The following is a 26,976-nucleotide window of genomic DNA, read 5'->3' on the forward strand; positions in this document are numbered from 1 at the left end:
CTTTTTACATTTTCTTAACACCAATAATAATAAAAGAACATTCCACACACCGGCATGATGATTAAGTACTCTGCAGTACAGCATAATGTCCTCAACACAGGAATCTAATTGAAATAACCACTTTTCATTCAAAAAGGGAAAGAAATGACAACCATAAATCATAGTACATATGTGCATTGGCAACAGAAACAAATACAGGTCACAACCCAAACATACTTCAAAGCTGACTGTATTGCTTCACAAAGCTGCTCCTCCTATAAACACAAATTCAGCACAGGCCTTGAGACAAATACACTGTGCGAAAATATAAAGCATATCAGCCATCATGAGATACTAATACCTCCCACACTGCTCTGGTTTAGAGAATCAACTTCTGGTTAAAACTGTTAGTAAGCTATACCTACACATAATGTCATGCTAGAAAATTTGTTTTTTGGTTTAGCAACAACCAGTGGAGGCCACCTCCAAGATATAGCACTGAACCCTGATGACAACTTTTTCAGCACTAACTTTTCTTACCTGACCTCTACACAGGCAAATGCACGCAGTTACAGGACTTTCATACTGCCTACCTAGATTCCAGTCACAAAGCTTTCTTTAAAACCCCAGGTGCTATAACCGACACCCTTGACTTTGAGCAATGGCTGAAGGAGTTGCACTTCCTGCTGTGCCATTCACGAGTGCTTGCCAAAGGCACATCAATACAGACATCTGTCAACGTCCAACAGCAGTGGAAGTTCACAAATTTCTTCATCACTGACTGGAGCATGACATACAAAGTTTCAAACTTAGTTGGCCCCCTAAAGCACCACTTGCTCTCTAAGAATTCAGCAGTTCTGTGCACACTGTCCCTTGATGTTCTTCCCCTTTTAGAAGATGCTTGCACCAACTATGCTGTGCCTGTGCAGCAACTTAAGCAATTTGAATTGAGATGACACTGCACCTTTTACCCAATGGCCTGCTCTGAAGCATTCTGCTCACACCCTGATCCAAGTTTTCGCAGCCAAATGACCACAGAGGATGCGATTTTTTGTAGTATGAAGGTTGTGGAAGAGCACTAATTGGAAGTACATTACCAATACCAAAAATATGGCTGTGGCTTAGCTTGGTTAAGCCTGGTAATTGCGAAAGCAATATCCGTAGCTACGCCATGGTTCAGCTGGTAGTGTAGCTGGTGGTTAGACTTGTGGTGATGCATCGGTTATACAATCCAATCCAATCCAATCTAATATGCTGATATGGTAGCTACTGGCCTATGAGACGGGCTGAAAGTGCAGTATTGCTTTCGCAATAAAAACCAAACAGTGCGCCAGGAAAAGCTTTCACCTTGCAGCACTTTAGAGAGCCAAAGTGAATCCAATTCAATCCAATCCAATCCAATATGCTAATATGGTAGCTACCGGCCTCGCTACGCGACGGGCTGAAAGTGCAACTAGTATTGCTTTTGCAATAAAAAAGTTACATTGGCTCAGCTGTTGCTTAACACAAACAATTCAGCGAAAAGCTGTCCCCGCAGCAGTGTTCCTGCTGCCGTTTCAACTTTACGAGTACGGTGTTCATCCACTAGCATCACCATCATCAAGTGGAGTCTCCATCAAAGGTCCAGCAGGGCCAAGGGAAAAGTGCAGTCATCCGCCTTTGCGTCTCACACCATGTCCTTGTGGGCGCCTTTGAAGCCAGCCGGTAGCGATGTTGGCGAGTCTACTGCAAACGTGCCAGTAGCAGCGGCCGAGGAACGAGGAGTGTTGCCTTCTGCTTGCCGAGGCTGACTTTTGCTCCTGAATTCGCCCTTCTGGGGGAGACACGAAAACAAGCGAGACTCCCGCAAAGAGAGGGAGGGTGGGGGGGGGTACATGATCGAAACACAGACGCACGGTCACTCTTTTAATCATTTAATTCTTTCTTCATTTAGTATTAAATGCTTCGATGACACAGACTGCTGTTTTAACATAACTTGGTTTATTACAAGAGACAAGAAATAATCTAACTGTCCGTTAGGAGGGAAGCACGAGCTCGAAAACATATGCTCTTCGTTGCGGCCTCCTGCCCATTCTGCCATTTCCCCCTGCACCTCCAAAATGAGCTCTCTGCTCGCTTCGACCTTTCCACACCCACCACCACACACACACCTCCGGGCTCCCAGAGTCCCATTGCCCGAGAGGGGAGCCGCCGGCGGCGGTAAACAAACGGGAGGTGACTGGGTGACGTCTCGCTAAGCAGGCTTCAACAAATTGCACACAAAAGAACACAAAGGCTAAACGTGCCAAGAAACCAAACTTTCAACAGACATGCTGCCTTCACTGATGCCATGACAGCTGCTAATTTATGATGACAGGCTTTGCTGGCTACTGCGACACCCATCTCCTCTTATTACCACTTGGTTGTTTGGCGCACGGGACGAGCGTAAGGGCAGGGCAAGGTGAACAGAACTGAACTTCCTGTCTGGGTAAGCTCTTAAAACAGCTTTTAACTTTAAAAATTGATCTGTGGAAAGGCACCACCAATTTACTTTCAGAATGCCAGTACAAAAAGACATACTGACTCAGCTGGCCATCCAACCACTTGACAAAACAAGGCGATGCTTCCAGATATGACAATATCAACTCCTTTAGCCACCGAGATTTCAACAACAGAACAACAAGAGACAACTCAATAGGCTCCTTCAGTAAAAACGGGTGACAAATATTTCTCTTTTAAAACAATCTTTACAACTAATATGGGCAGCTGCTGAGTCTGTGAGAAGGCTTCAGGAAGAACTGCTCATGAAAAGGAGCAATTTGACCAGTGTAGCGTCTAACAGCTGGGCTTGGCAGAAAAATGAAAGCTGCCATGCTGTGGTGCACTTCACTTGTACTTCTTGTGGTCTGCGTAGCTTGACGATGCCTCAGTGCAGCTGCGGCTGCCCTTGCTGCCAGCCACCTCAACTGCACACTGACGGGGGAACCAGCCCTTCAGCCTGCATGCTGAAATAAGTGCCGCTGGTGAGAAGCGACACACGCAAAGACACAATGCAAGACCAATGCATGAAATCGAGATCATGCCAGACCAGTCCTGTGCAAGACCAGCTAGTATGACAAGACCACATAATCTCAGGTAGCCAATGTACCAACTATCAGCACAGCACCTCTGTTGCAGCAGAAGCCTTGCCCGACATAAGAATTGAAACAGCTGATATCAAGCCGCCAGGTTTTTTGCATACAAATGTCACACAAAGAGAACCCTTTATAATGCGCTTTTATAGCTAATGCATCTCCACTCCACTGTGAACAGAGTAAAGACAACTAATGTGCTTACTTCTTCATGTTCAAAAATAAGCACAGCAGCAAAAGTGTGTGGCCACAGAGTGCAGTTGACTAGACAGCAAGGTAATATATCAACCACGAATTCAGAAAATCAACCAATAAAATTCTGTGGGCCATTTCTGCTGTGTAGATATGCCGCTTCATTGCCAGAGTGAACAAGGAGACTGTCTATGTTGACAGGGTACAGGAACAGACTCCAGTTTGTAGTCTTGTTGAATAGCACTCACTAATATTTTTCAGACAGAGAGATTTAGCATACCAGAGACGTATTAGCGGGGATGTATACCAGGTTTATGTACGCCTGTTGCACATGTGCAGTGGTCATACCGGCAATGCGCATGTGCACAGGTCCCGTATGTAAAACCAGTATATATCTCCAGTATGCTAAATCTTTTTAATGGACCGTTCTCATAATTCGTTAAATTGGCTTTCCCACATTGTATGCTGCCCTAAAGATGGTATCACTGGCCATCTGTAAAACGAGGATGAAGGCCTAAACTTGCATGTTACGATTTCAATTCACAGCTGCACAAATTCTGCTAAATAAAACTCACAAATAATATCCATTACTAGTATCTTGTTTTGAAAATTTGCTGTTCGACCATTAATAGGGCATGTAACATTGAGGTGACACCAACTTAACGATTAAGGAAGGGGTCCACTGTACCTACCTGACCTAGGCACTGCCCTCACTTATTTCAAAAGTCCAAACCTAGTCCAGAGGTCTTTCAAGGCACCACAGCAACGCATGCATGTTTGCACCCAACAAGTAGTGGCGTTTAGTTTCCTGACATTGTACTTACATGCTTTTGTAGAAAACTTTGCACTTTCTAACTCTCCATAAAGCCAGTGCCTGTAAAGAAAAGAAAAAATAATTTCACAGCTTTTCACAAGAAATGAGATTATGGCATACATCCTAAAATTTGTGACAAAAACATCACTAGGTTTTCAAGCATAATCAGGGCTTATATACAGAATGGACAAAGTTGTTTTATGAACCAAAGCTACAAATGGTCTAGGGGGGGGGTGTCACACTTCAGGGCTCCAGATTAATTTTGACCGCCATACCAACATTAACAGAGATCTTGGCACACGCGCTCCTGCATTTTAGCTGCAACAAAATGCAGCTGCCTATGCTGGGAACTGAACCTGCAAATTTCCTAGCCTGCCCAGCCTGCCCTGCAGCAGAATGCCATATGCTAAGCAATTATGGTGAAAACAGTGGCTAAGATGCATACAAGTCAAACCTTATTACCAAAAAGCAATTGGTCTGTCTTCTACAAATGACTGTATACAAAGCAATTCTGACACCCAAGCCAAAAAGTATTATAGTTGGTTTTGTCCAAATAATGTTCATGTGATCACACACACTACAAAAATTTTCAAATAATGCAAGGACTTAGACAAACAATAATGGCAAAAAACTGCCACCACGTCCTTAATGTTGGGCACAAAAATTTGAAAATTTCATGCATAACCCTAGCATTTGACAAGGCCATCTAGTCATGTCCCTGAAATTACATGCAAACACACCAATAAGGTTTATGTTTCTCATACATTTTAAGACAAACTTGGCCACTGATAACAGTGAAACAGGTTTGGACATTCCAAATAAAAACATGTGAAGCATAGGTTGCATGGTGATTTAAGCAAAATAGTTCTGCTGTAGGCAAACAAAAGACTGCATGTGTAGTGACAGCAATCGACTTGTCAGATACCAGAAACACCATTAGTGATGCTATTATATAAGCAACAAAGCTGCGTTAGTTCTGAGTGGCGGCATGCAAATATTGAAATCTTTTTCATATGAACTGAATACAAATATGAAGAAAAAAATGCCTTCGACTAATAAAATTTTTTCAGTAAAAAAAAAAAAATTTCAGAAGAACATAAATAATAAGTGTTGCTGCTATTTCTTTAAATAGTGTACGGTCTTCACAACTGCAATAAACAAACCTAGACTGACTCAGCACCATACAAAAAAAAAACTTGTGACATGCACATAAATGTGTACTGCTGGATTAGACAGCACAACAGCTTGATTAGACAGCATAACAGCTTGATTAACACAGCATAATAGCTTGCTACCTACTGTATCATGCCAGATGAGTAACAAAATGAAATTCATGAATAACCCATGGCTGACATTTTTCGAAGGTCATGGTATTAAATTACCCCCCCCCCCCCCCCCCCCCCCCCCAAAATAAAAACCCGAAAAATCGAAAACGCAGTGAAGACTTGTGAGGAGGCTCAGTCGCACAAACAGCGAAAAGTCTGAGGCGAGCTTGCAGTATCAGCATGCTGGAGGTACAACGCACTCATAAACGAGGGGACCATACATTAGCGTCAAGACGGTGAGACTGCATCTGAAATTCAAAAGAAATGACCAGCGATGCACCAGGTGGTGCCTGAAAGCGGCATGCAGCTGGGTTCAGATGCACGCATGTGTGCGTGCGTGCGTGCATGCCTGCATGTGTCGCATGTCCCAGGCATGCCCAATAGGATGTGCTATGGATGTCCCAGTGGCAGGGTGCACATGTTGCAGAATTTTTCCTGGGCTTCCATGGATTTTCCATCGTGCACTTAAACTATCAAAAGAATGTCCTGGGGGCATATGCACTCGGTCGCAAGAACGAAGTCTCAATTGATGAAAAAGTGCTCAAGTTTTGAAACATGAAAGGGAAATGGAAGTGATGAAGGTCAGGCAAAGGACAAACAAGTGCACAGAAAGAAAACCCAAAGAAGGAACAAACAGAACAGTGACGCTGCACGTCAAGATCACAAGCTCACTTTTTCCAGCGTGTGACAAGGACACGGTCACCAGGGCTGACAGCAATGCGAGGCTCATCAGTGAGTGGTGTTGTCATGCAGACAGTGCATCCATGTGAGATCGGGAAAAAGGAGCCCCGGTATGGTTGCACCACTGTGTAGAGGCGCGTCCGTAGTCGCTTGTCGTGCTTTTGAAGAATTTGCTCCACCTGCACAGGCCCAAGCAGAAAAAGAACAAAAGACATTTACACATTAATGCCCTTATGGCGAGTCTCGCAGTACAGTCTGAGTTGTGGATGGTGGCAGGAAGTACGCCCAGTTATTCACTGACTTTCAGAACTCTAAACCTATAGACTACAAATGCATGCAATGCTGGTCGGAGCCAGCAAACAAATACATTTATCTGGAATAAGGTGCTGAAAGCCACAAAAGGCATTTTACAAAGATTAATGACAGACCACTTTGGAGCAGGACATAACCGTAAATATGACACACATTTGCAGCTCAAAAACCCTTCATGCCACAAGCTGTTCACTGCCCACCCATGCATGCATGGACTTCCATAGGGCACAAAAACTATGGTATAAGCCAGCACTCAGTCACTGCTCAAAAAGTTTCAACCCAGCATGTCAGAATAAATGAGGGCCTGAATAACCTCAGGCACAGAGTTATAAACTAGAGCACCAACTCAGCTGAAAACAACACTTCGCTACATCTGCCACAAGGGTGGTGTCACAGATTGCAACTGGAGCACTGCACAGCAACTGCTAGGAAAAAGTTTTTTTTGCGATTGTGCCTCCAGTGCTAACTACCCACTTGCGCCCATTCAGTATCTTGGCTGCCTCAGCTCTTGCTACAGATGCTGACCTGTCGACTCGTTATCTCGCCCAGTAGCACGGCAAGTAGGATGACAGGTGGCAGCACTTGTCAATGCTGCTAGTCAGGAGGAGCAAAGGAGAAAGCAAGAGTGAAAGGCCATACAGAAGATGGAAGCCAGCAAAGGCAGAGAATATGGTGGCATGCTGTGCATGCGGAAGGTGCTCAGTATTGTCCCAATGCTAAGGGAGCACAGCAAATGAGTTGACGTTCCTGTCTATTTCACTCTGTGACCGCAGACAAATAGATGACCAGCTCAAGTGGTTTGTACCCAATTTCACGCAACAGTAGTCTCCTGTCTACTGTTCAATTATATTTCTGGTGGAATGACAGAACTGTGGGATTTTTAATGCAAAACTCAAGGGCTTTTCAAGAATTTCAAGGTCATCAAAAGACAAAATACAAATGCCACTAAAAAAAAATGTGTTCATGGCAGGACTATGAGCTCCTTTTTAACACAACTTTCCTGTTCTACAATAGCCGCAGCTGCTTCCCTTTCTTTCATTACCCAGCACAATCTTGATGAAAAGCATGCCATACTTTGGCTCCGTATTTTTCAAGATGAAAAAAAAAGATTCTTCAGCTTGAGCAGTGACTTCAGAGTGTTTTGGAGTTTTAATTTTTGCATTTCCTTTAACTCAACACTCAGCCTAACCTAACCTAACCCTAGTGGTTCATTCTGATGTACTTTGCCCAATGCCAAAGGAAAAAAACCTGCTCACTTGATCACTTTAAAATGCAAACTGCAAGTCATAAAATTCAAAAGGGCCCACAAATGCAGCCAAGTGGTAAAGACCCCACGGTGCAAACTCTTTAGTTTCCACCTTCTTTTGGAAAAAAGAAGTCACACTGATGGCAAGCAGGCTGGGGCCTCCACTTTCCACCCACCATTTCAGCTTTCAGCCTTGCTCAACTTCAGCATCTCACGCCCGCCAACATACCATACATGGCAGAAAGCAAAAATGGTGACACGAGATGGCAAGCCCAGCAAATATTGCAAAGCAACAAGACCACATTTATGAAGGCAGTGACAGATTAGAAATCCAAACTATGAGATATAACCTGAGCCCTGCAACGATTAAGATGCATAGGTACCTTTCACCCACAGAGGAAGTGCATTTAAGGAACAAGTTTTTCTTAGTGAACAGATATGATGCATGCACTTGCTACCAGTAACATGCTGACGGGATGCAAATGCTAACACTCTAAACACAGCCATTGGCATGTTGTCTTATAAACTATCTTAATGATCCCATGCCCCTACATGCTCAAGACGTTAGTATATATGGACCACCATGTAGTATTCACCTACGACCAGTAAATAACTTAATTTCTTTGTTTCAACAGATGAATGATGGTTATCACATCAAAGCTTAGAATAAGTAACGTGGGGAAAAAAAAGACGAACATTATTACTGTTTTTTAACGGGAGAGGCATGTCTTGCAATTATAAAAAAAAATGCAAAAATTTCAATTTTCTAAAAATTACACATTCGGCATCAATACACTCTAGAGTTCCTGCGCAAAAAAGTTTCAAGGTCTAAATTCGACCTTCAAATACTCAAATATCTGTATATTTCGTGCCTACGAAGCGCGGAAATGGCGCTTTCAGAGAGGAATGCGGCAGGGCTTTGCGCCCATCGCTTCCCGCGACCGTGTCCCCGATGCCCACCATTTTGGTTTTGTTTGAAAGCTGGGCCCTTTCCCTACTACCTGGTATTACTCACTACTGAAAAATATTGTTAGAACGTCCGCATTCCACTGTTTGCTTTAGGCCTCTACAATGACCTCCGAATGGCTGGTGCAATTTCGCAATTTGCGATTTGCTCAGCTTCATTTTTTTCTGCCAACATGACTAGCCTTACAGAAGTTTCTATTAGGTTTTTATGGTGCAATTTCAATTAATCGTTTTCCATTGAGTTCAGAAAGAACTAAACTGGAGAGCTATGCATTTTTGTTGGGCTGAGTCAAACATTTCAAATTTTGTGAACCATAATGTCACCTAACTATATTTCATAAATATGGTGCTTGGACACAATTTAACGTTTATATATGATGATGTACTTTAACAACAATATAATTAGCATAGCTCCAGATGGCAGGTCTTCAGCTACAGCCCCATTTCAATCGGAACCAAAAAATGTAGAAAGGAAGTGTCTTAACAACCCGTAAGAATTTAACTAATGATGCTTCAGTTATTTTCCTATAATATGGGAACTAATTGAGACATGCTGAAACTAACTATATTTTTGAAAATAGGAGAAAGAAACACATGTACACACACAATTTCATTGCGATATCTTTAATAATAAAAATGTTAATTTCAAGACCCGCGTCTCCCCTTAAATCATTTTCATTCTGGCTTCGAGTCAGGCTGGCTTACTGCACCATTTTTTGAGAACTCTGCGATATTCAAGGATTCAAATCTATATAGGTTGTAGGTAAAGCATGCCAAGTGTTTTTGCACCAGCATTTAAAATATTGATGTAATCAATGATTGAATTTTGTGCTTCTCCTCACAGCAGCGAAGGAGCTCAGAGAAGTTCAATGTGATGTCACGGAAGGTATGATTTTAAATTACCACTGATGTCAACCACACCCTGCCGTGCGTCGTTGGAAGCTGCCAAAGAACGCTCGGCAGACTATGCCTTCAGTGGCGTTGGTTTTTTTCCTTCCAAGCAGGCGTATGCGCTGGAAATTTAGTGATACCTTTCATGACGCCATCATGCACCCCCCACTTGGCGTTGTGCACTGCGGAGAAGCTTGAAGGCAGTTACGATTTTAATCAGCGATTATGTCACCATTTCAAATGTTAGCCCAAAAAGGACTTCGCATGCTTTACGTGCAAGTTTCACTCATTCGACCCTTTTAAGCTCACCAATTTTTTAAAGCTTATGCAGTGTCCCTTTAAGCATTGTAGTAAATTAAAAGACAAAGCAGCAATTATATTAGTTTTTCTCATGCAACCTGTATGGGACCAGAACCCAAAACAGTATGAGAAAAAAAATGCAATCATAATTATTTATCAATTGTGGCAAATACGACGTGACGATAAATGCATGCCAACTTCTTACGCATCATTACAAATCAGTGCTTCCAGCCAGTCTGAATTCCAAAAAAGTCAAATGGTGGAAGGAACAAAACAAAACAAACAAAAAGAACAAGCTGAATATATTTGCTGTCAGTTTCAACAAATTCACTGCGTGAATAGCGTTCCCTGAGCTCTGGCTGCTCAATACTGGGCATAAGTAGTTGCATGCAAGTTCTTTGCGTACTACAGTGACAATTAGTACCAGGCTTCACCTACGCCATGTTTGTGACAAACTGTGTGGTATGTAAAAAAAAAAAACACTAATCCTCACTTTGGGCAGGGTTCATAAAAATGGCAACAAAGAAACACAATTCATGTTTCACGCAGTGTACAGTATTGCTCTATAACAAGAGGCCACTTCAGGTTACTTTCTGGAGAATTATTCAGAGTGTAAAAGCCCTGTTACGTCTGGCTTTCGTCGTGGGGAAGACAACGACATGGCAGCAGCGAAACGCCGACAAACCCCGAGACGCGCATTGGGTGAACGCCTGGATTGCCACGGAAGCCGCGTCCGTCTGCCCGGTTGAGCGAGCGTTTCCCGTACACCGAGTGTGAACGCGCGTTCGAAACGCGCGCGAACGCCGCTCATGGACATTTCGGCGTCTGCGCTACGTGGTTGGCATCGTTCCCCTCTCCCAGCGCGTGACGACGGCGTGATCTCTCGGGAGTGAGTGAGTGCGTGCGTGTTGGTGATTGGTGAGTGAAACCCGGCCCCCATCTAGGGACCCTAGGGAAGAGAACTCTTAAAAAGCCGGCAGCGGCACGGCCGAAGAGGTCTTTGTCATCATGGTCTTGTGTTGAGCTGTCGTGATGCAGCGTTCCTGCAGCTCACTTGTAAATATTCCTGTATAAATTCCTCTTTCATTGTCCTTTTCCAGCAGCCTCGTCTCAGACGTCCCTCATTCACTCTCCGGCACACGACCATGCTACCTAGTCCCTAACAGCCCGAAAAGAACAACAATAAGCACAGGAACAAATATGGCAGAGAAGATTGTGACTCACAGTGAGGGTGTACTGGTTGCATCCCGGGACCACAGGCCAGGTAATGCCATCGCCAAGTGGGGTGAAGAAGACCTGCTTGAGATTCTCGGCCACACCCAGGTTGTAGGGATAGATAAAGTCCTCCTCATTCTCACGTTCCCGCATCTGAGCCTTGGCCACGATCCAGTTCTCAATGGTTGTCTCATTGCGCACAATTATCTTGAGCTGCACAGACAGCAAGCAATTAAGGTCGTTATATCTCCCGAAGTTGTTATAACAGCGAATGGTACAAAATGTATGCAGAAAGTGTGACTAATCCCATTCCTACAAAATGCAATGGCATGAACATTTCTCGTTTTTTTCGTGAGGGAGTGTTTTCAAACTTCCTATGACACCTGTCACCGAAGAATCACGATGACCATGGTGTCCAAGGTGGCGTCTTTGTCTCGCACCGACCCTGCTCAGCTATATGGCAGTGTTCTTGCAATTCCGTAGTATCGACACTTATCTTTGATGATGGAAGCGATGCCTGTGTGTGAAAAGAAGACTGTTTGTCTGATTTTAGTTCAGACAGAGATGACTGCTCCTCCCAGCCTCAACTATGAAAAGGCGACCCTCTCTAGCTTTTGTTTTCGCCATTGACGAGGGAATTAGCTGCTTTCCAAGCTCTCTGAAGGCAGCAGGAATGTTTTGAACGATTCCGTGCCACCAGCAGTGCAGCGGACAGTTTTTTCCGAGGTGGTCATTTTTGGGACTTCACTACCAAAAGTGTTTCATGCGAGCAGTTATTTTTTTCACTAATTGAAAACTTTAGTGTGAAGATGGTTTATGATTTATGGGGTTTAACGTTCCAAAGCATCTAAGGCTATAAGCGACACCATAGTGAAAAACTGAAACTGAAAATTGGTTTTTGAGGAAAGGAAATGGCGCAGAAATTGTATCACATCTCGGTGGACACCTGAACCACGTCGTAAAGGAAGGGAGGAAGGTGGGAGTGAAAGAAGAGAGAGAGAAAGAGGTGCCATAGTGGAGGGCTCCGGAATAATTTCAACCACCTGGGGACCTTTAAAGTGCACTGACATTGCAGAGGACACGGGCCTCTAGAAGATCGCCTCCATTGAAATGCGACCGGCGCGGCTGGGATCAAGCCCGTGCCTTCTGGGTCAGCAGCTGAGCACCATAACCGCCGAGCCACCGCGGCGGCATTTTAGTGTGAGGAGTTCTGTTACACTGAATACTTGTTTCTGACAGTAGCACGTAAAACATACATTCTAGATTTTTTATTCTATTTTTCTGACTGAACATATTTATTTGTGAATTTCTGTGCAAGTTCAGTACAGTAGAACTCTGCTATAGTAATCTCGGATATAGTAAAAACTCAGAAGTGAAACCTCATTCCGTTTTGCCTTATGTCTTTACTACATCAGTTGTTGGTGATGGCATCGCCAATGATGCTGCCTGGTAATTAACAGGGGATATTAAAAATTCGGTAAGTGGGCTTTCCCATACAACTATGTTGCCAAAGACAAGATGGCAGACTTCTCTATAAAAAAAACTGGGCTACAGGACAGGCGTTCAGGATGTGGATAGAATGTAAGAAACGTATTTTGGAAGCATCAAACAAAAAACTACTCCTTCTTGCTTTGTTTCAGCGGGAAACGCATGGTCAACCATCTTGTCTTAAGGCAAGATTGTTATGTGAGAAAGTGCACTTGCGGAATTTTGAATTTCCCCTATTGGCAACATGCTAAACATAGTGTTTGTTTATATAATAAACACTCAGAAAAATCTTCCATTCCGCTCTTATTGTCCCTTTAAGTAATAATTATTTATTTTCAGTTATGACATATTACACGTTTTCAATTTTATTAATGTCTTGAAGAAGAACTGCATTTGCACAAATATAACACGGCTATGAATGCAACATGAGTTTGATTACATGTGAAAATCAAAAATTTGCATGAACATGGTGTCGTCCTCCACAACCTCAGTGTTAAGAGGCAATAGTTAAGAAATGCGCGACATAGTCAAACGCGGCGAAACCACCCATGCAGAGTCACCACTGCCTCATGCTTTGCGCTTCCCTACGCTGCAAATGTTTGCCCTTTTCTTCCCTTCTCTACTCCTCACTGCACTTTTACTGTCTTTCCTTTCTCAACGACCCATGCGGCCTTCTTTATACATTCATGGCCAGCTTTATTACCTCACGACCTCAAGGATTGCGAAAAGCTCGATTCGCCTCGCAGCTCACGAACTTGGTGGTTAAGCCACCTCAAACATCGTCGTTTTATCACCTGCGGTATCCGCCGCAATGTCATCATTCCATGAAAAGTATATCGCCACGGCCAGACGCTCTTTACTATAACCATATTTTGATTAAAGACGTCTTTACTACATATAAACAAAAAACAATGTAAAGTCGATTATGGAAGGCAAAATGGAACCGAGGTTTCACTTCACTACATCTGAGTTTACTATAGCGGGGTTCTACTAAACTGAGAAAACAAGCACTGGAAAGTCTAACACCATGAATATTTGATGCCAATACCTAAAATCTATAGTGCTTTTCAAAACGAACACTTTAGCTTTCTTCAGAAACATAAAAGATCAGGAAAGCATTTTTTTTTTTTCACAAAGCCCCATTTTCTTTCACTATTTCAGAGGAGAATACGTACCAGAAGCTTAGTAAAATATTCCAATGTTCCAGCACAAAAGATCACAAAACAAGCTGTGTGTTCCATCCAGATAGAAAATGTGAGCAAAGAGAACGTTCTCTGAACAGTACTGAATGGTCACGACGCTCACATTTTACAGTATCTGCAAATATTAATAATTGTTATTCGTCCTACTTGTATAGCTCGCTGTGGTCAGAACACTGGCTGGACATACAGAGCAAGGTGCTCACTGGGAAAAAAATGGCATAAGCTACAAAATCACAGTTCCTGTTTACAATATTAATATTAATACAATGACAGCCACAGAAACCAAGAACCACAGGGGATCAATGGAGAATAGTACTAAATATGCTTATATATATATATATATATATATATATATATATATATATATTCTAGAGGCCCGTGTACTGTGCGATGTCAGTGCACGTTAAAGAACCCCAGGTGGTCGAAATTTCCGGAGCCCTCCACTACGGCGTCCCTCATAGCCTTAGTCGCTTGGGACATTAAACCCCCCCCCCCCCCACACACACACACACGCGCATATATATATATATATATATTATATACACACACACACACACACACACACACACACACACACACACACAAGGTCTGTTCTGAAAGTAGTAGGACTGGTTTTTTCCTGGGCGAACGGGCGGACCAGAGGTGGTCTGCGCGTGCAGGATCGTTGAAGGGGGATATTAGGAATGCTGGGGAAAATCGGCAGTCGGCTCTCGGCCGTTGAAGAGAGGAGGTCGCTTGTACTGTGAACCCCTGTCGAAACGTCTCGTCACGCAGAATCGTCAAGCGTTTACTGGATCAGCAATACGCGATCAAATTTTGAGTAAATCTTGGTAAAACGGGCAAAGAGACTCTCAACATGATTAAGGAGGCCTACGGTGACGCTTCCATGGGTAGATCAGGTGTTTTTGAGTGGCACAAGCTTTTCCGAGAAGGTAAGGAAAGAGTGGAGGAAGACGACCGCTTCAGACGCCCTTCGACCAGCAAGACCCACGAAAATCTGTAGTGAGGGAAATATTTACTGAACAGTGATCGTGGAATGAGTATCAGAATGATTGCTGATGACTTGAGCATTTCTCAAACCCAAGTTTTTGGGATCGTGACAGAAAACTTATCCATGAGGAAAGCGTGCGCGAAGTTGGTGCCGGGAGTGTTGTCAGAGGAGGAAAAGGTCCTCATTCATCATCTGAATGAGGACCCCGATTTTTTGTCCAGCACATGGCGGCAACGCTGCCTCAGCCCCCCTGTAGCCTCGACTTGACCCCGCCAGACTTTTTTCTATTCCCGAAAATAAAATCGACGCTCGAGGGGAAACATCACGGATCGGTACAGGTGGTTCAACCGGCCGTGACGAGGGAGCTAAACAGCATTCCGGTCCAGGCGTTCCTGGAGGCGTACGAAAACTGTATAACTCATTGGCAGCAGCGTGTTTAAAAAAATGAGTCCTACTACTTTCAGAACAGACCATGTATATATATATATATATATATATATATATATATATATATATATATATATATATATATATATATATATAAATTAAAGCTTGACTTGCATGGTTCCAAAACAAGGTGCTCTCAAAAGCGCAAGGCCAAATGTTCTGATAAACGCTCTCATTTATGAGAGCATTTGATAACACTGAAGGATAGCACAGGCTGTCACTTGGCTGCATACTGCAAGAAATCGATACCAGCATTCCGCTTTTTTTTCTTTCTCCCTTTCCAGTGTAATCTTTCCTTCTTGGTGTTCTCTTGATGCTAATGCTGCATTTTTTTAAGAAGCTTGCATTAGCAGCTTCGAAAGCATTCGGTTCTTAGTGTGTATATGGATGTTTGTCTTCCCTCCATGCTCAGTTTTCAAGCTGTTACCAAGTTCATGGCATCATGCATCAAATGTCTCAAGTTGCCACACTTTTCACAAACTAGTATGTCCTCATGCCTCTGTCTTTCACAGTGCTGCAGCACGCGGCACTTTTTACTCCCTTTTTAGACGATGAGCATATTTTCTGCAGCTACCCACAGTGAGCTGCAAGCTGCAACCACACAGCTGCCAGTTCTTTCCCACCAACTCTCTGACTACCATCTGTGCCAAGCAATGCTGGATATGCCTGTTGGTCTGATGTTCTGGTGCACTCGTTCAATTGGTGACGTACACATGTGGACGCTTGACAGTATGGCATCAACAAGCTTCCTCTTACAAACCACAAAGCACACTGATTAATCCCAATGTATGGCTATCACTGTGAAATCCCACAAAGCATTTCTTGTGTCTAACAATCCAAACCAACGCAAGTCGTTAGCTCCTTACGGAATGTATGCAATGCAAGGGAAGACCTTCACTTGTAAACACCCTTCCACCAATACATCAGTGCACTGTAATCACCTGTATAAAAAAGAGGCTCCCAACAGCAATGATGACACCAATGGCCAAGCCCAGGCTCAGCACAGTGGCCAGGAAAGGGATGAAGCCCAAGTAGACTAGATTGTCCTCCTGACCTTGGCGCATGTAGTATTTCTGCAAACAGGGTTGGGGAGTCAGAAGCACTTTCGTGCAAGGCGGAGTTGCTAGAGGTTTAGTAACAATGAATGGCCAGTAATAAACCACAAAGTAAGATAATATGGATCTCTTTCTAACTTCTTTTACTGCTTGATCGACTGTATTTGCACTGATTTCCACTATGTGCACTAATATGCACAGAGATGTTGGTTGCGTTAGAAAAATAAAAATGGATTATTACCATATCAACACAAGCTCAGACTGTTCACAGCAACCACAGCCAAAGTCTTGAAGGTAACATTACCTTCAGTATCATTAATGTTATCTGAGAGGCAACAATAATATATAAATGCGTGCGACACAACCAAGCATGGCAAAGGCTCCCATGCACTAACGCATCCAGCCTCTGTGCAGTGGCAGCGGCCACCGTCACCAATGTGCTGCCACTGCTTCCTGTTTTGTCCTTGCCTTCCTGCTTCACGCAGCTTTTTCACTGTCCAACCTTTCTCGACGGTCTGCGCCGCCTTCTAAGGTTGGAACTTTAACCTTTTTTTTTGAACATTTACAGCCACTCCCTGCTTTTCCCATGTGCACTGTGCGCTTTGCCTCTGCAGTCCCTAAATTGTCAAAAAGTTTGCTTCTCACAGCTCACGGCCCTGGTTGCTGATGTTGGCTTTCTATATTGAAGAGCTGTGGGAAAAAAAAGATTAAATAAAATTTCCGCTGCATTTGCATTTTGTTTCTGAATATGAAGAGAGAAGTGTTCTAAAGCAGTTGATTTGAGGAAAATAACTCGTGTTACATCCGTGCAAATACGACACATTTCATTTCAAGTAATTCCTAACTGGAGTTACAGCATTACATCTGCCTGCTTAGTTCTATGAATAAATTTGCTACAAAAGGTCCTTTTTCACTCCTATTAAACCGTTTAGAACTCCCATTAAATCGAGCGAATTCTGACCCAGAAAGGTTTAAATTATCGTGTTTTTACTGCACAAACAAACCAAGTACTCATATAATGGCAGTTAGTGAGGTCCACGATATCCAATCATCAGCTTTAGCACATCTAAAACCTTACTCGCAGTTATACACTCGCACAAAGAATGCATGATAGTGCTGCGCAAACGATCGATAAATCTAAAAGGACTGTAATTTAGCACTTAAAAACAGTTTTTTTCTAGGAATATGCATTCATTTTGGACAGTGATGGCAGTGCCAGCAAGGCAGGTGTGTAAAACGCACGCATACCAAGTACTAACAGTAGGTGACAAAGGGCTAGAAAATGAAATGGGGCGTGGTTGCATTCTGTCAATCGTCTTTCTCGTCAAGCATCGAAAGAAGAAACCAAGGTCATGCCTGTGCATATTAGGCAGTAGCTTTAGCCACCACGCATTTGCTGCAGCTCTCGGTTGCTAAACCGGTACTTTGGCAAAACACCGCTGCAATTTTATTTTTATAAAAAACACACATTTATAGCACCATGTAGCAGGTTTAATGCAATGTCGCTGGTTGGCGCAACTGGTGCAGCATTCCTACCATTGCACTTACTACCACTACCCATTGCTTGCCGGCTATTTTTAGTACTTGAAAAATGTGCTTTGACAATTGTCACTAACAGTTTGGCAAAGCCCTCTTTCAGGAGGTGCTGTGGAGTAGCTAAAGAAAGCACTTTATGTTTTAAAAGGAATTACGTAGTCAAACACTGAGCATGTTGTATGCCTGCCTTATCCCACTGCAGTCCATAAGACATGCGTTTTCAGCCTCAAATTCAATAAAAATTGCCAATGCATCGTACAAGCAATCAATAAACAGCCACTGACACTGAGGGCAACAAAGGGGTATCAAAAAATAAACCAAACAAGTTTAATGCTGAGAATAAATGCACAGACAAAGCGAGTGAGACAATACAAAATTTTGTAAATGAGTACAGAAATTAAGTTACCAGTCTTCATACTGCCATATGGTTTTGGGCTGAAAATCTCTGTAGTAAATCCTCATTAACAATGAAGTTACTCTATTTGAAATATTTCTTTGTGCAAAGACCAAAGAAGATGCATACTATGGTACGGTATCGCATGCAGGGTTCAACACCTCAAAGCTACACATGGGCTATGAGAGAGACTGTAATGGAGGGCGTCAGATTAATTAAGACCTCTTGGGTACTAAAAAGATACACTGACATTCACATATTACACAGGTATTTCTGCATTTCGCTTCCATCAAAATATAGCTGTGTAGCCAGAATCCGATGCCGTATGCTTGTGATCCCGTATGCTTGGGCTCAGCAGCTGAGCACCACTGCCATTAAGCCATCGTGGTGGGTACATGTATAGCATTAGGGCACACTACTAGAGATGCAGTGATGACAAACTCTAGTAATACGAAGGGTAAACCACCAGAACCTTGAAGCCATACATGAAGGGAGATATGTGCCAATACTTTGCCTTTTTCCATTTATCTAAATTAGTAAATGTTATGGTTCATGTAACCTAATTACATCAGCTTTTCTATCCTATACCTACTATCCAATCAGGGACAAAGGAGGGAGCAAGAGACCATATCTTCCCAATACATCAGCTCATTGGTGCTGACCCAATGTCACCTTGATTAAACCTATGCCTTGAAAGTGGCAGAGGAAAAAAAAAAAGAAAACGATAATGACGAGGAAAGAATGAGGGACAAGGTGGTCTGAAAGGAAAAAAAAAATTGGGGGATACTTGAGCTCCGTCTTTAAGGGTCTGGTGCGACAGCGGTTCCTCTTGCCCACGCACACACGGACACTACTTTCTCTTTCACAATCCCAAGCATTCAATTTCAATCATTATGTAAAAGACCACATAACATACATATGAAGCACCGCTTTAACCACGTACAAACGTGTCTTCGTGGCGTAGCGGTAGCGTGTAAGCAACCAGAGTGCCCGAAAGTCAGGGATTTCCTATGAGCCGCTAGTATGGCTGGCACCATTTAAAGGGGGCCTCTTGTAATCGACTAGTTTTCGGCCACGCTGCCAACAATGCCGACACCGGCTTTTCTGCATTACGGGGCCTTTATGCTTTCACATAAGAAGTGCAGAGGCAACTACTTTTTTTTCTTTTGCAGAGACCTGCCTTGGTCCACTTATCGCTGAAGGTTGACACTGATACTGATAGCTTAGGAACCCAGCCAAAAGATCTAAAGGTGCCTTATGCAGCTTATTCTACAGCATACAATTGTGCTCAAAACACTACGCATTAGTGTTCTTTTAAGAACTTGAGTGAGCAGCATAGATAGGTCACATAAGTTTGTCACTCTAAAATATGGTCAACCACCCCAGTTGTATACCATGCAATTTCCTACTCTTCATGCCCCTCGTCCAAGAGCCAGACTTACCTGAGACTCTGCAACCCACAACCTAACTTGAAAGCAACTAAGCCACTAATCCTGAACAACGCTGGATCCCTGGGCCTGCCCAGTGAGTCTGCGAGATCAGCTGGCCAGCAAAGTGATTCTCACCTTGCGTTTACCCTGATGGATTCCCTTTTCATATCCACATGACTAGGCCTAGCTAGTAATGATGTCCACACAACCTGCCATTGCAGCCAGTAACATTGTACATCGGGCTCCAGTGTACCATGCAGCATGCTTTCTCCTGTTTACTGCTCTTGATGTGCAAAGAAAGCTGACTGACCCAGTGGCCACTTGTGATAGTCCCACTCCACAATGAGCTACATTAATTTTCAGAAAACAGTTTCTAAGTTAAAGTCGTGCAAGCTCACAAGAAGTGTTCTCAGGCTTGCAGCAACAGAGCTCTTCAGGGTACCACTGCTGGTTCTTATGCATGCTATAAGCTCTTGGTACCTTCAGACCCTATACCATGCCTCACTAAATCTCTACAGTATAGCCAGAGCCAACACAAGCAAAGGTGCACAACTTACAAAACTCACACAGCCCTAAAAAGACTTCTCAGTTCACCGTCCATTCGTGTAGAGAGATTTTAAGAAAGTACCATGCCAGATGTTTTCAGAACCACAAGAGTATGCACTGGTGACAACGGCTCCACAAAGCAGTATGGCAGCTGCAGTTTGACCATTTTTCTCTCACTTTATTGTACCAGCCACTGACTGAACATTCCCTCACTGCACAGAATAGCTGCAACTAGTGCACCTAACTGTAAGTAAGGTCATCGAATACAACTATGTTAACTGCAATAAAGTGCAAGGTACTTACCTTGAGTTGTAGGCTGTAAACTAAGAAAACTGCACTTACATTAACTTTTTTTTATACAGCTCAACATATGGAGCACTTCCAGGACCCATACACACATTAATGAGTCTGAGTCCCATTAACTCCCTTACTCAGCCATTTAGCCTTACAGCACAGAAGCAAACTATGAATTTTGGGAAAAGCAGCCAGTCCCTCACCCTGTGGTAGGCTTTGGTCAGGCCCATAACCAACAGCACTGTGGCATGTAAGCTGCCGCAGACAGCAAAGAACAAGAAAAGCGTGAAGTTGGCATGGTTACGGTGCCCGCAACAAGTGTTGATCCAAGGACAGTGATGGTCCATCTTGAGCACGCACCTGAAATCCACACCAAGTCATACAAACGTCAATGTACTGAGCAACAAAGCAAAGTGGGCAAACTAAAGCTTTGTGACCAAACTGCACCTAAACAATAAAATACATTGCTAGGTCCGTTGGTACATGTTAAAACTATAAAATCTACAGCCAAGCAGAAGACACATTACAGTATGCACAGTTGACAGCGCCCATCCTACCTACTATGCACTTTGCAACAGGGCATCAGTTTGTGCCGTTAGATTTTATAGAAGCTGCAAATGAGCATCCTGCAAGTCAAAAACAATGATGATGAATTTTTAACCCCAACATCCACTTGAATGGCCATTAACTTCATTTAGTAATCAAACCCATAAACATAAACAAAAGGTACCACTTATCACCACTGTCCTTCAGTACTACATAATAAAAGAAGACAGCCTTGCCAGTGGTCACTACGCTACCATAGGTATGTGAAGCACGAGTGACAACCATAATCTGTTTTGCACAATGTGCACTAAAATATTAGCAGCCGACTGGAGCAATTGCTACATTTGTTTTGAGCAGCAGATAGCACAACTCAGATGTCTCAAGTAGGGTAAAAAAAAAACAAAATTACTACAAGACTTTTTTAACCCGTAAAAATCACAACTGAGCCACCATGTATGATCAATGACAGGATACCACACAGGTCGCTCGTGCTAGTGGACATATAACACGTGTTTCAAACTATTCACTACAGACTTTTCCTTGAAAGGTCGTGAGAGATACGGTTTGGTTTGGTTTAGGAAGGTTTAATGTCCCAAAGCAACTCAGGCTATAAGGGACGCCATAGTGAAGGGCTCCGGAAATTTCGACCACCTGGAGTTCTTTAACGCGCACTGACATCGCACAGTAGATGGGCCGCTAGAATTTCGCCTCCATCAAAATTCGACTCCTGCAGCTGGGACTGAACCCACGCCTTTCAGGGCAGCAATTGAGTGCCATAACCACTGAGCCACCACGGTGGCCCAGCACGAGAGATCGACAATGCAGTTTGTGCAGATGAATTCTACAGCATGACGGACATTATGTACCTGATAAAGCTCTATAATTAAAAGATGAATTAACTCATTTTACTAATCAAACATTTTATTTTTATTTTAGGGGCCGAGATTATATGACGAAATTGAAGGCTGGCAAGATTGAAGCTGAGCTTAGTTTTGAAGTTTTCTTAATCAGCAAAGCGATTAGAAATATCGAACTTCAAAAATACGCACTTTAAAGCTCGTTCAGTTGACTTACATGCATTACATAGTCATAAAAAGTCGTTGCTCACATTCTTATACAGCAAAGAAGCCATTTGTGCATTTTATGAAGTAAAAACAGTTAAAGCGATTTCCACGACAAGGCTACATGTAGCGAAATCATTTTCTAAATATGTAATGCACAAAAGCCAACTCGATGAGCTTTAAAATGCGCATTTTTAAGTTCAATATTTCAAACCACATAGCCGATTAAGAAAATTTTAGAACTGAGCTCAACTTCAATCTTGCCAGCCTTCAATTACACCATATAACCTCGGCCCCTAGAACCAAAAATAAAAATCTTGATTAGTTAAATTTAACTGATTATTTGCATAATTATAGAGTTGTACCAAATACATAATGTCCGCCATGCCATAGGATTCACCTGCACAAACCGCACTGTCATATCTGTCAGGCCTTTTCAGAGAAAAATTTGTATTGAATAATTTGAAACACTCGGAATAATGTGTATGAAGTGAAATCCCCACACAGGACAGTGACTGGACACTTATATCCTTGTAGTAGCTTACTTTGACTTGCATATGTCCCTGTGTGTATCCTCCTGCATATAGTATGCAAACAATCTCTGCTTTGCTTCATTATCTCTCTTTCTACTTCTTGTTCCCAGTATATCACTCCATTCTATCCATTTTTTTTTTTTTTTGCATCACCTGCTGTTCAGGCGCTCAACTTGAATGAGGCAGTTTCTGCAACCAAGCTCATCCTCTTTTACCCTCTTTTTCAGATTACACAATCACCACCTATGAAAATAGGCCAGAGGCACAGAAAAAAATACTGTTTCATTGTATTCTGCTGCATGTTCCTCAGCTAATGGCCATAGCTTTCAATCTCTAGCCTGCTACCAGCTTTGCAGCTATTTCAAACCTAAACCTACGCAGGAAATAGAGAGGTGACACAAAGGCCTTGCCTCACAGGATTGGCTCTCATGAAAAATAAGACAGTTTGTTGTAATTTGCCAAAAGAACGGGGTTGCCTACCAATGACAAGACATCGGTAGCTTTTTCTAACAATGGCTTACACGAGTTCAGATAAAGGAAGAAAAAAGAAACTCAAAAACTTCAGCTCATTGGCAGTACATAACTGTAACAAAATGAGAGCAAATTCACAGATTCGAGTAAAGGAATGAACAGATGACTGCAAATTTGCAACAATGCTTTACTGAGACATAAAAAAAGGAGGAAATACTGTATTTACTTTCATAATGAATGTGAAGGCACAGGGGGAAGGCATGGAATCATTTCACTGATTACTGCAATCAATGAAATGGTATTTCAGAGTCACTTAAAAATTATAGCTATATTATGGCTTGCCCTGGCAGACTTGGCGTTCTGAATATTCTGGACATTCTGGGCATTCTGGTCACCTTGTTAAGCTTGGTTTACTAGGGTTTAACGTCAAAAAGTGATTCAGGTTATGAGGGACGCCGTAGTGGAGGGCTCCGGAAATTTCGACCACCTGGGGTTCTTTAACGTGCACTGACATTGCACAGTACACGAGCCTCTATAATTTCACCCCCATCAAAATTCGACTGCCGCAGCCGGGATTGAACCTGAGTCGTCCTGAGCCCCTGCAGCGGCTTTTGTGTACCAATACCTACAAAGACAGTTAATGTAGGCAAATGAACTTTGCACCTGAAGTAGATAGTAATACATTCAGACAGTATGGCTCGCAGCATTAATTACAAAGGCTTCATCCAATGGCACTGAAAGTTGGAAAACCCATGTGGCTACTCCTTTCAACAGAGTAGAGATACTTCAAATCCCTCTCCATTGCTTCACACCCTCACTTCTATAAAAACCGGCTACCTGTTGATAAGCATGAATCAAAACCATGAATATGTACGTGCAGAAGGCCACATACAGTGGACCTAATTATCCCTGGTACTTGGCAGTAACAACTATAAAACAGAGGCACAGGTGTCGTAATGTTTTTTTTAAGAGCCAAGTTCTCCAATTCATTTCACATACTGCAGAAACCTGGTCAGAACACACAGCTGCATCGGAAGAATTAGAAAGGACAAAGAAGTGTCTCTTGGAGTACCAATTTTGATAGCTACTTTCTTAGCTACTGAATCAATGGTTTAGATTCTTTCTAGAGTCTAGGAATATTTTACTTCCTCTACAGCATTTCCACTTGCAACAATGCTTCCACTGCCATGGGGAAAGCTAATGATGACACGAGGATGGATAGCATTATGAGAATTTGTGAAACTCATGCATGAAAGGCCGCAGCTCAGATCATCAGGGTCGTGCACAAACGCCTGTTCTGTGTCCAATGTCTACTCCATCTGTTAAACTACTGCTTTAAAAAATTCTTCCAAAACCATTTGAGTAATTGTAAGCCAGGCTTTTCTATTAGAATGTAAGGCTCCCCCAGGTGCACATGAGCACTTTGCAATTTTAAAATTCTAACGTCTATGCTCCTGCACTGCAACCACACTCGACTCCCAATCTTCCAAAATACACTAGCTTTTACATAGAAGGACATTCCTCCCCATAACACATACGACTTGGTGCCAGTGGATGCGTCAGATAAGCTCCTTCTGACAGAAGCTGAAACAAACTACAATATAATGGTTCACAGTTCCATTTGTGTGCTTAATCCCCATGACAAATTATAAGTGGAGTCATAAACCTTGCCAGATAATTCATTTACGCAACTAAAAGCACATTGAAAATGCCAACCTTTCACATTTACGGCAGTGATGTGACCGTGGTGTCTTGAATCCATCACAGTTGGCGCAATACTGCAGGAACTGTTCATCTTCTGGCTGCTCCTGCAAGTAAGAGCAAAGAACCTAGCTTTTTATTTTGTGCATGTGTGATGATACGGCATTCACCTTCAATGGTACAGAATCATATTAACATATCAGGGGACATCCCCTTAACATGGCAAAAGACACACGAGAAAGTAGGCCAACCAGCATCAGGCCTACCAACATGCCAAGCTACTCTAATGCCTTCTCTAAGTTTCAACACTCTCTATCCTTAGGCATTTATCCTGAGTGACCTCTGCAGCTCCTGCTTAACACTCCAAAAAGTGCACCATGCTAATTACACAGCAGCCAAAGCAATTCCAAAGCTACTTCTAGGCTATGTACAGCCTTTTTCAAAATTCTGGAGCCGAAGGGGTTTGCTTCTAAGCCGTGTAATGGGGCTCTGGTGAAATCCGTGGAAGTCAAGATTTTCGGAGGAGTCAGGGCGAGAGTTCCTCTCACCTTCACAAGATCTGGAACACTGACGATGCGTAACGAGCCACATGGCTTGGCCCTGAGGCAAAGCCCTTGGGCTCAACTTTTGACGAAGGCTGTACCATACAGTTTCGATCACATACCATGAACTCGCCACTGCATACATTCAGGTTCGTGTCACTAACCAGATTACCTAAGAAATGCGAGGAACCAGCAGCTCAACACGAGTTACTAACATTACTAATAGAAGGTCCCATTCTTACAAGTCGCATCAATCGACCGCGCGGCCCAGTGCTGGGTACTTAGGGAGCTGTCATTGCACATAAGCGAGCCAAAAAAAAAAAAAAACTAATGTCTGAACAGCTGGCACTGCTGTAACCAACAGACCACAAGAATGAATTACTGGCACGCTGACATACCCGCAGTCACTGATCAAGAGCCCAATTCTTGCCATGAAAGGAATGTGAAACTAAGCGGAGAAGCATGCTTATGTCACATTCGCTACTCACCGGCCTCCACTTCAGAGGCACGAAGCCCGGTCCCATTGCAACGGCCATGAAGAAATTGTACAGTAGTACTCCCACCCAGCCGATGAAAATCGCGTGGTTGACGGTTCCTAATGTAGAGCCATACGGCGAGAGCCACATCGATGTCACGTACAGGCTGGTTAAAAAAATGAATTTTATGATGAAAAGCGCGGTCACTGGACCCCAGTGCACCAGGCGCTGGCAGAACTGAGCCAGGATGTCCAGCACCCCCGGCTGTGGCTCCATTTCGGCTTCTTGTAGAGGATCCAGCTTGAATGAGTACACAAATGCCGGGCCGAGGGGAAAAACAGACGCACAAGGACCGCAAGACTACATGCAGCCGGTGTTACGAAAATGCGGGCCTAGGCAGTGTCCCTTGCGTCCGTTACCTGCCACGGCAGTCACTGTGCGTGCAGGAGGTCTTGGCACCCTGCATAGTCCGATTTTGGTCAGTGTCTGGACATTAAAAACGTTACCAATCACCTCACACAAGCGCCGATTTGCACAGCCGCTGCAAAGTGTTCGACCACGGATGGACAGGTGGTTCGACGCAAAATAGCGATCGCGGCGACGCCTGGGCCACAAACCAGCGGTTTTCTGCCTTCGCCGTTTTCGTCGCGACGGTCGGTGCTGCTGAGAGTAAACAAACAAGCACGCCGTGCAACTATGCCATGCCCATACCAAAGCTAGAGAGTGAAGGGTCGCGGTGACCCTCTAGCGCTCGAGCTTTATAGGTTGTTGCAACACCACTTGAAGCGCACTGAAGGGCATATCAGGGTAATCAATTCATTTGTCTAATTACAGGTAATACGAAATTCTAATTTCCGAAATTGTGCTGATTTGCTTTGCCATGGTAGTAGCTTCGTTATCATGCCGTCGCAGCAATTCTTTTGCTTTTGTGCACCGCTGTTTTCTGCGCAAAAATCATCTGCTTGTATGTCTGCTTGCATATCACGTTACGTACTACGTATGTACTACGTACTACGTACAACTGCAAAACAGGTTAGTACAAACGATGGACAAAACAGTAAGCCGACTAGCGCAAGCTTTATCAGACGTTCACCATCATGCAGAACCAGTTCGCCTAACAAATTATCTCGCAGTTGCCTTGTTATCAGGAAAGAAAATCTTGTAGTGAATAGTTCGAATTGTTGAGTTCAGAAACGAACTGCTGCGGACGGATTACAAGTGATGCTTCGAGT

The 26,976-nt window shown here is 43.3% G+C and overlaps 1 protein-coding gene across 1 annotated transcript; it reads right to left on the bottom strand.

The window, feature by feature from the left end:
* Window positions 1-362: 362 nt before the first annotated feature.
* Window positions 363-26,554, bottom strand: LOC149351993 (palmitoyltransferase ZDHHC6-like). The gene is made up of 8 exons (XM_089581226.1): window positions 25,757-26,554; window positions 24,742-24,833; window positions 20,618-20,774; window positions 16,101-16,232; window positions 11,041-11,244; window positions 6,093-6,280; window positions 4,106-4,155; window positions 363-2,963 (listed from the first exon to the last, which is right to left on the bottom strand). Exons 1-8 carry the CDS (start codon window positions 26,018-26,020, stop codon window positions 2,845-2,847), a joined length of 1,206 nt encoding a protein of 401 aa, XP_089437352.1. The 5' UTR covers window positions 26,021-26,554; the 3' UTR covers window positions 363-2,844.
* Between the last annotated feature and the right edge of the window lie 422 nt (window positions 26,555-26,976).

Source organism: Amblyomma mixtum, chromosome 3 (assembly GCF_055824585.1).
Source record: "Amblyomma mixtum isolate Tamu chromosome 3, ASM5582458v1, whole genome shotgun sequence".
NCBI classification, from domain to species: Eukaryota; Metazoa; Arthropoda; class Arachnida; order Ixodida; family Ixodidae; genus Amblyomma; species Amblyomma mixtum.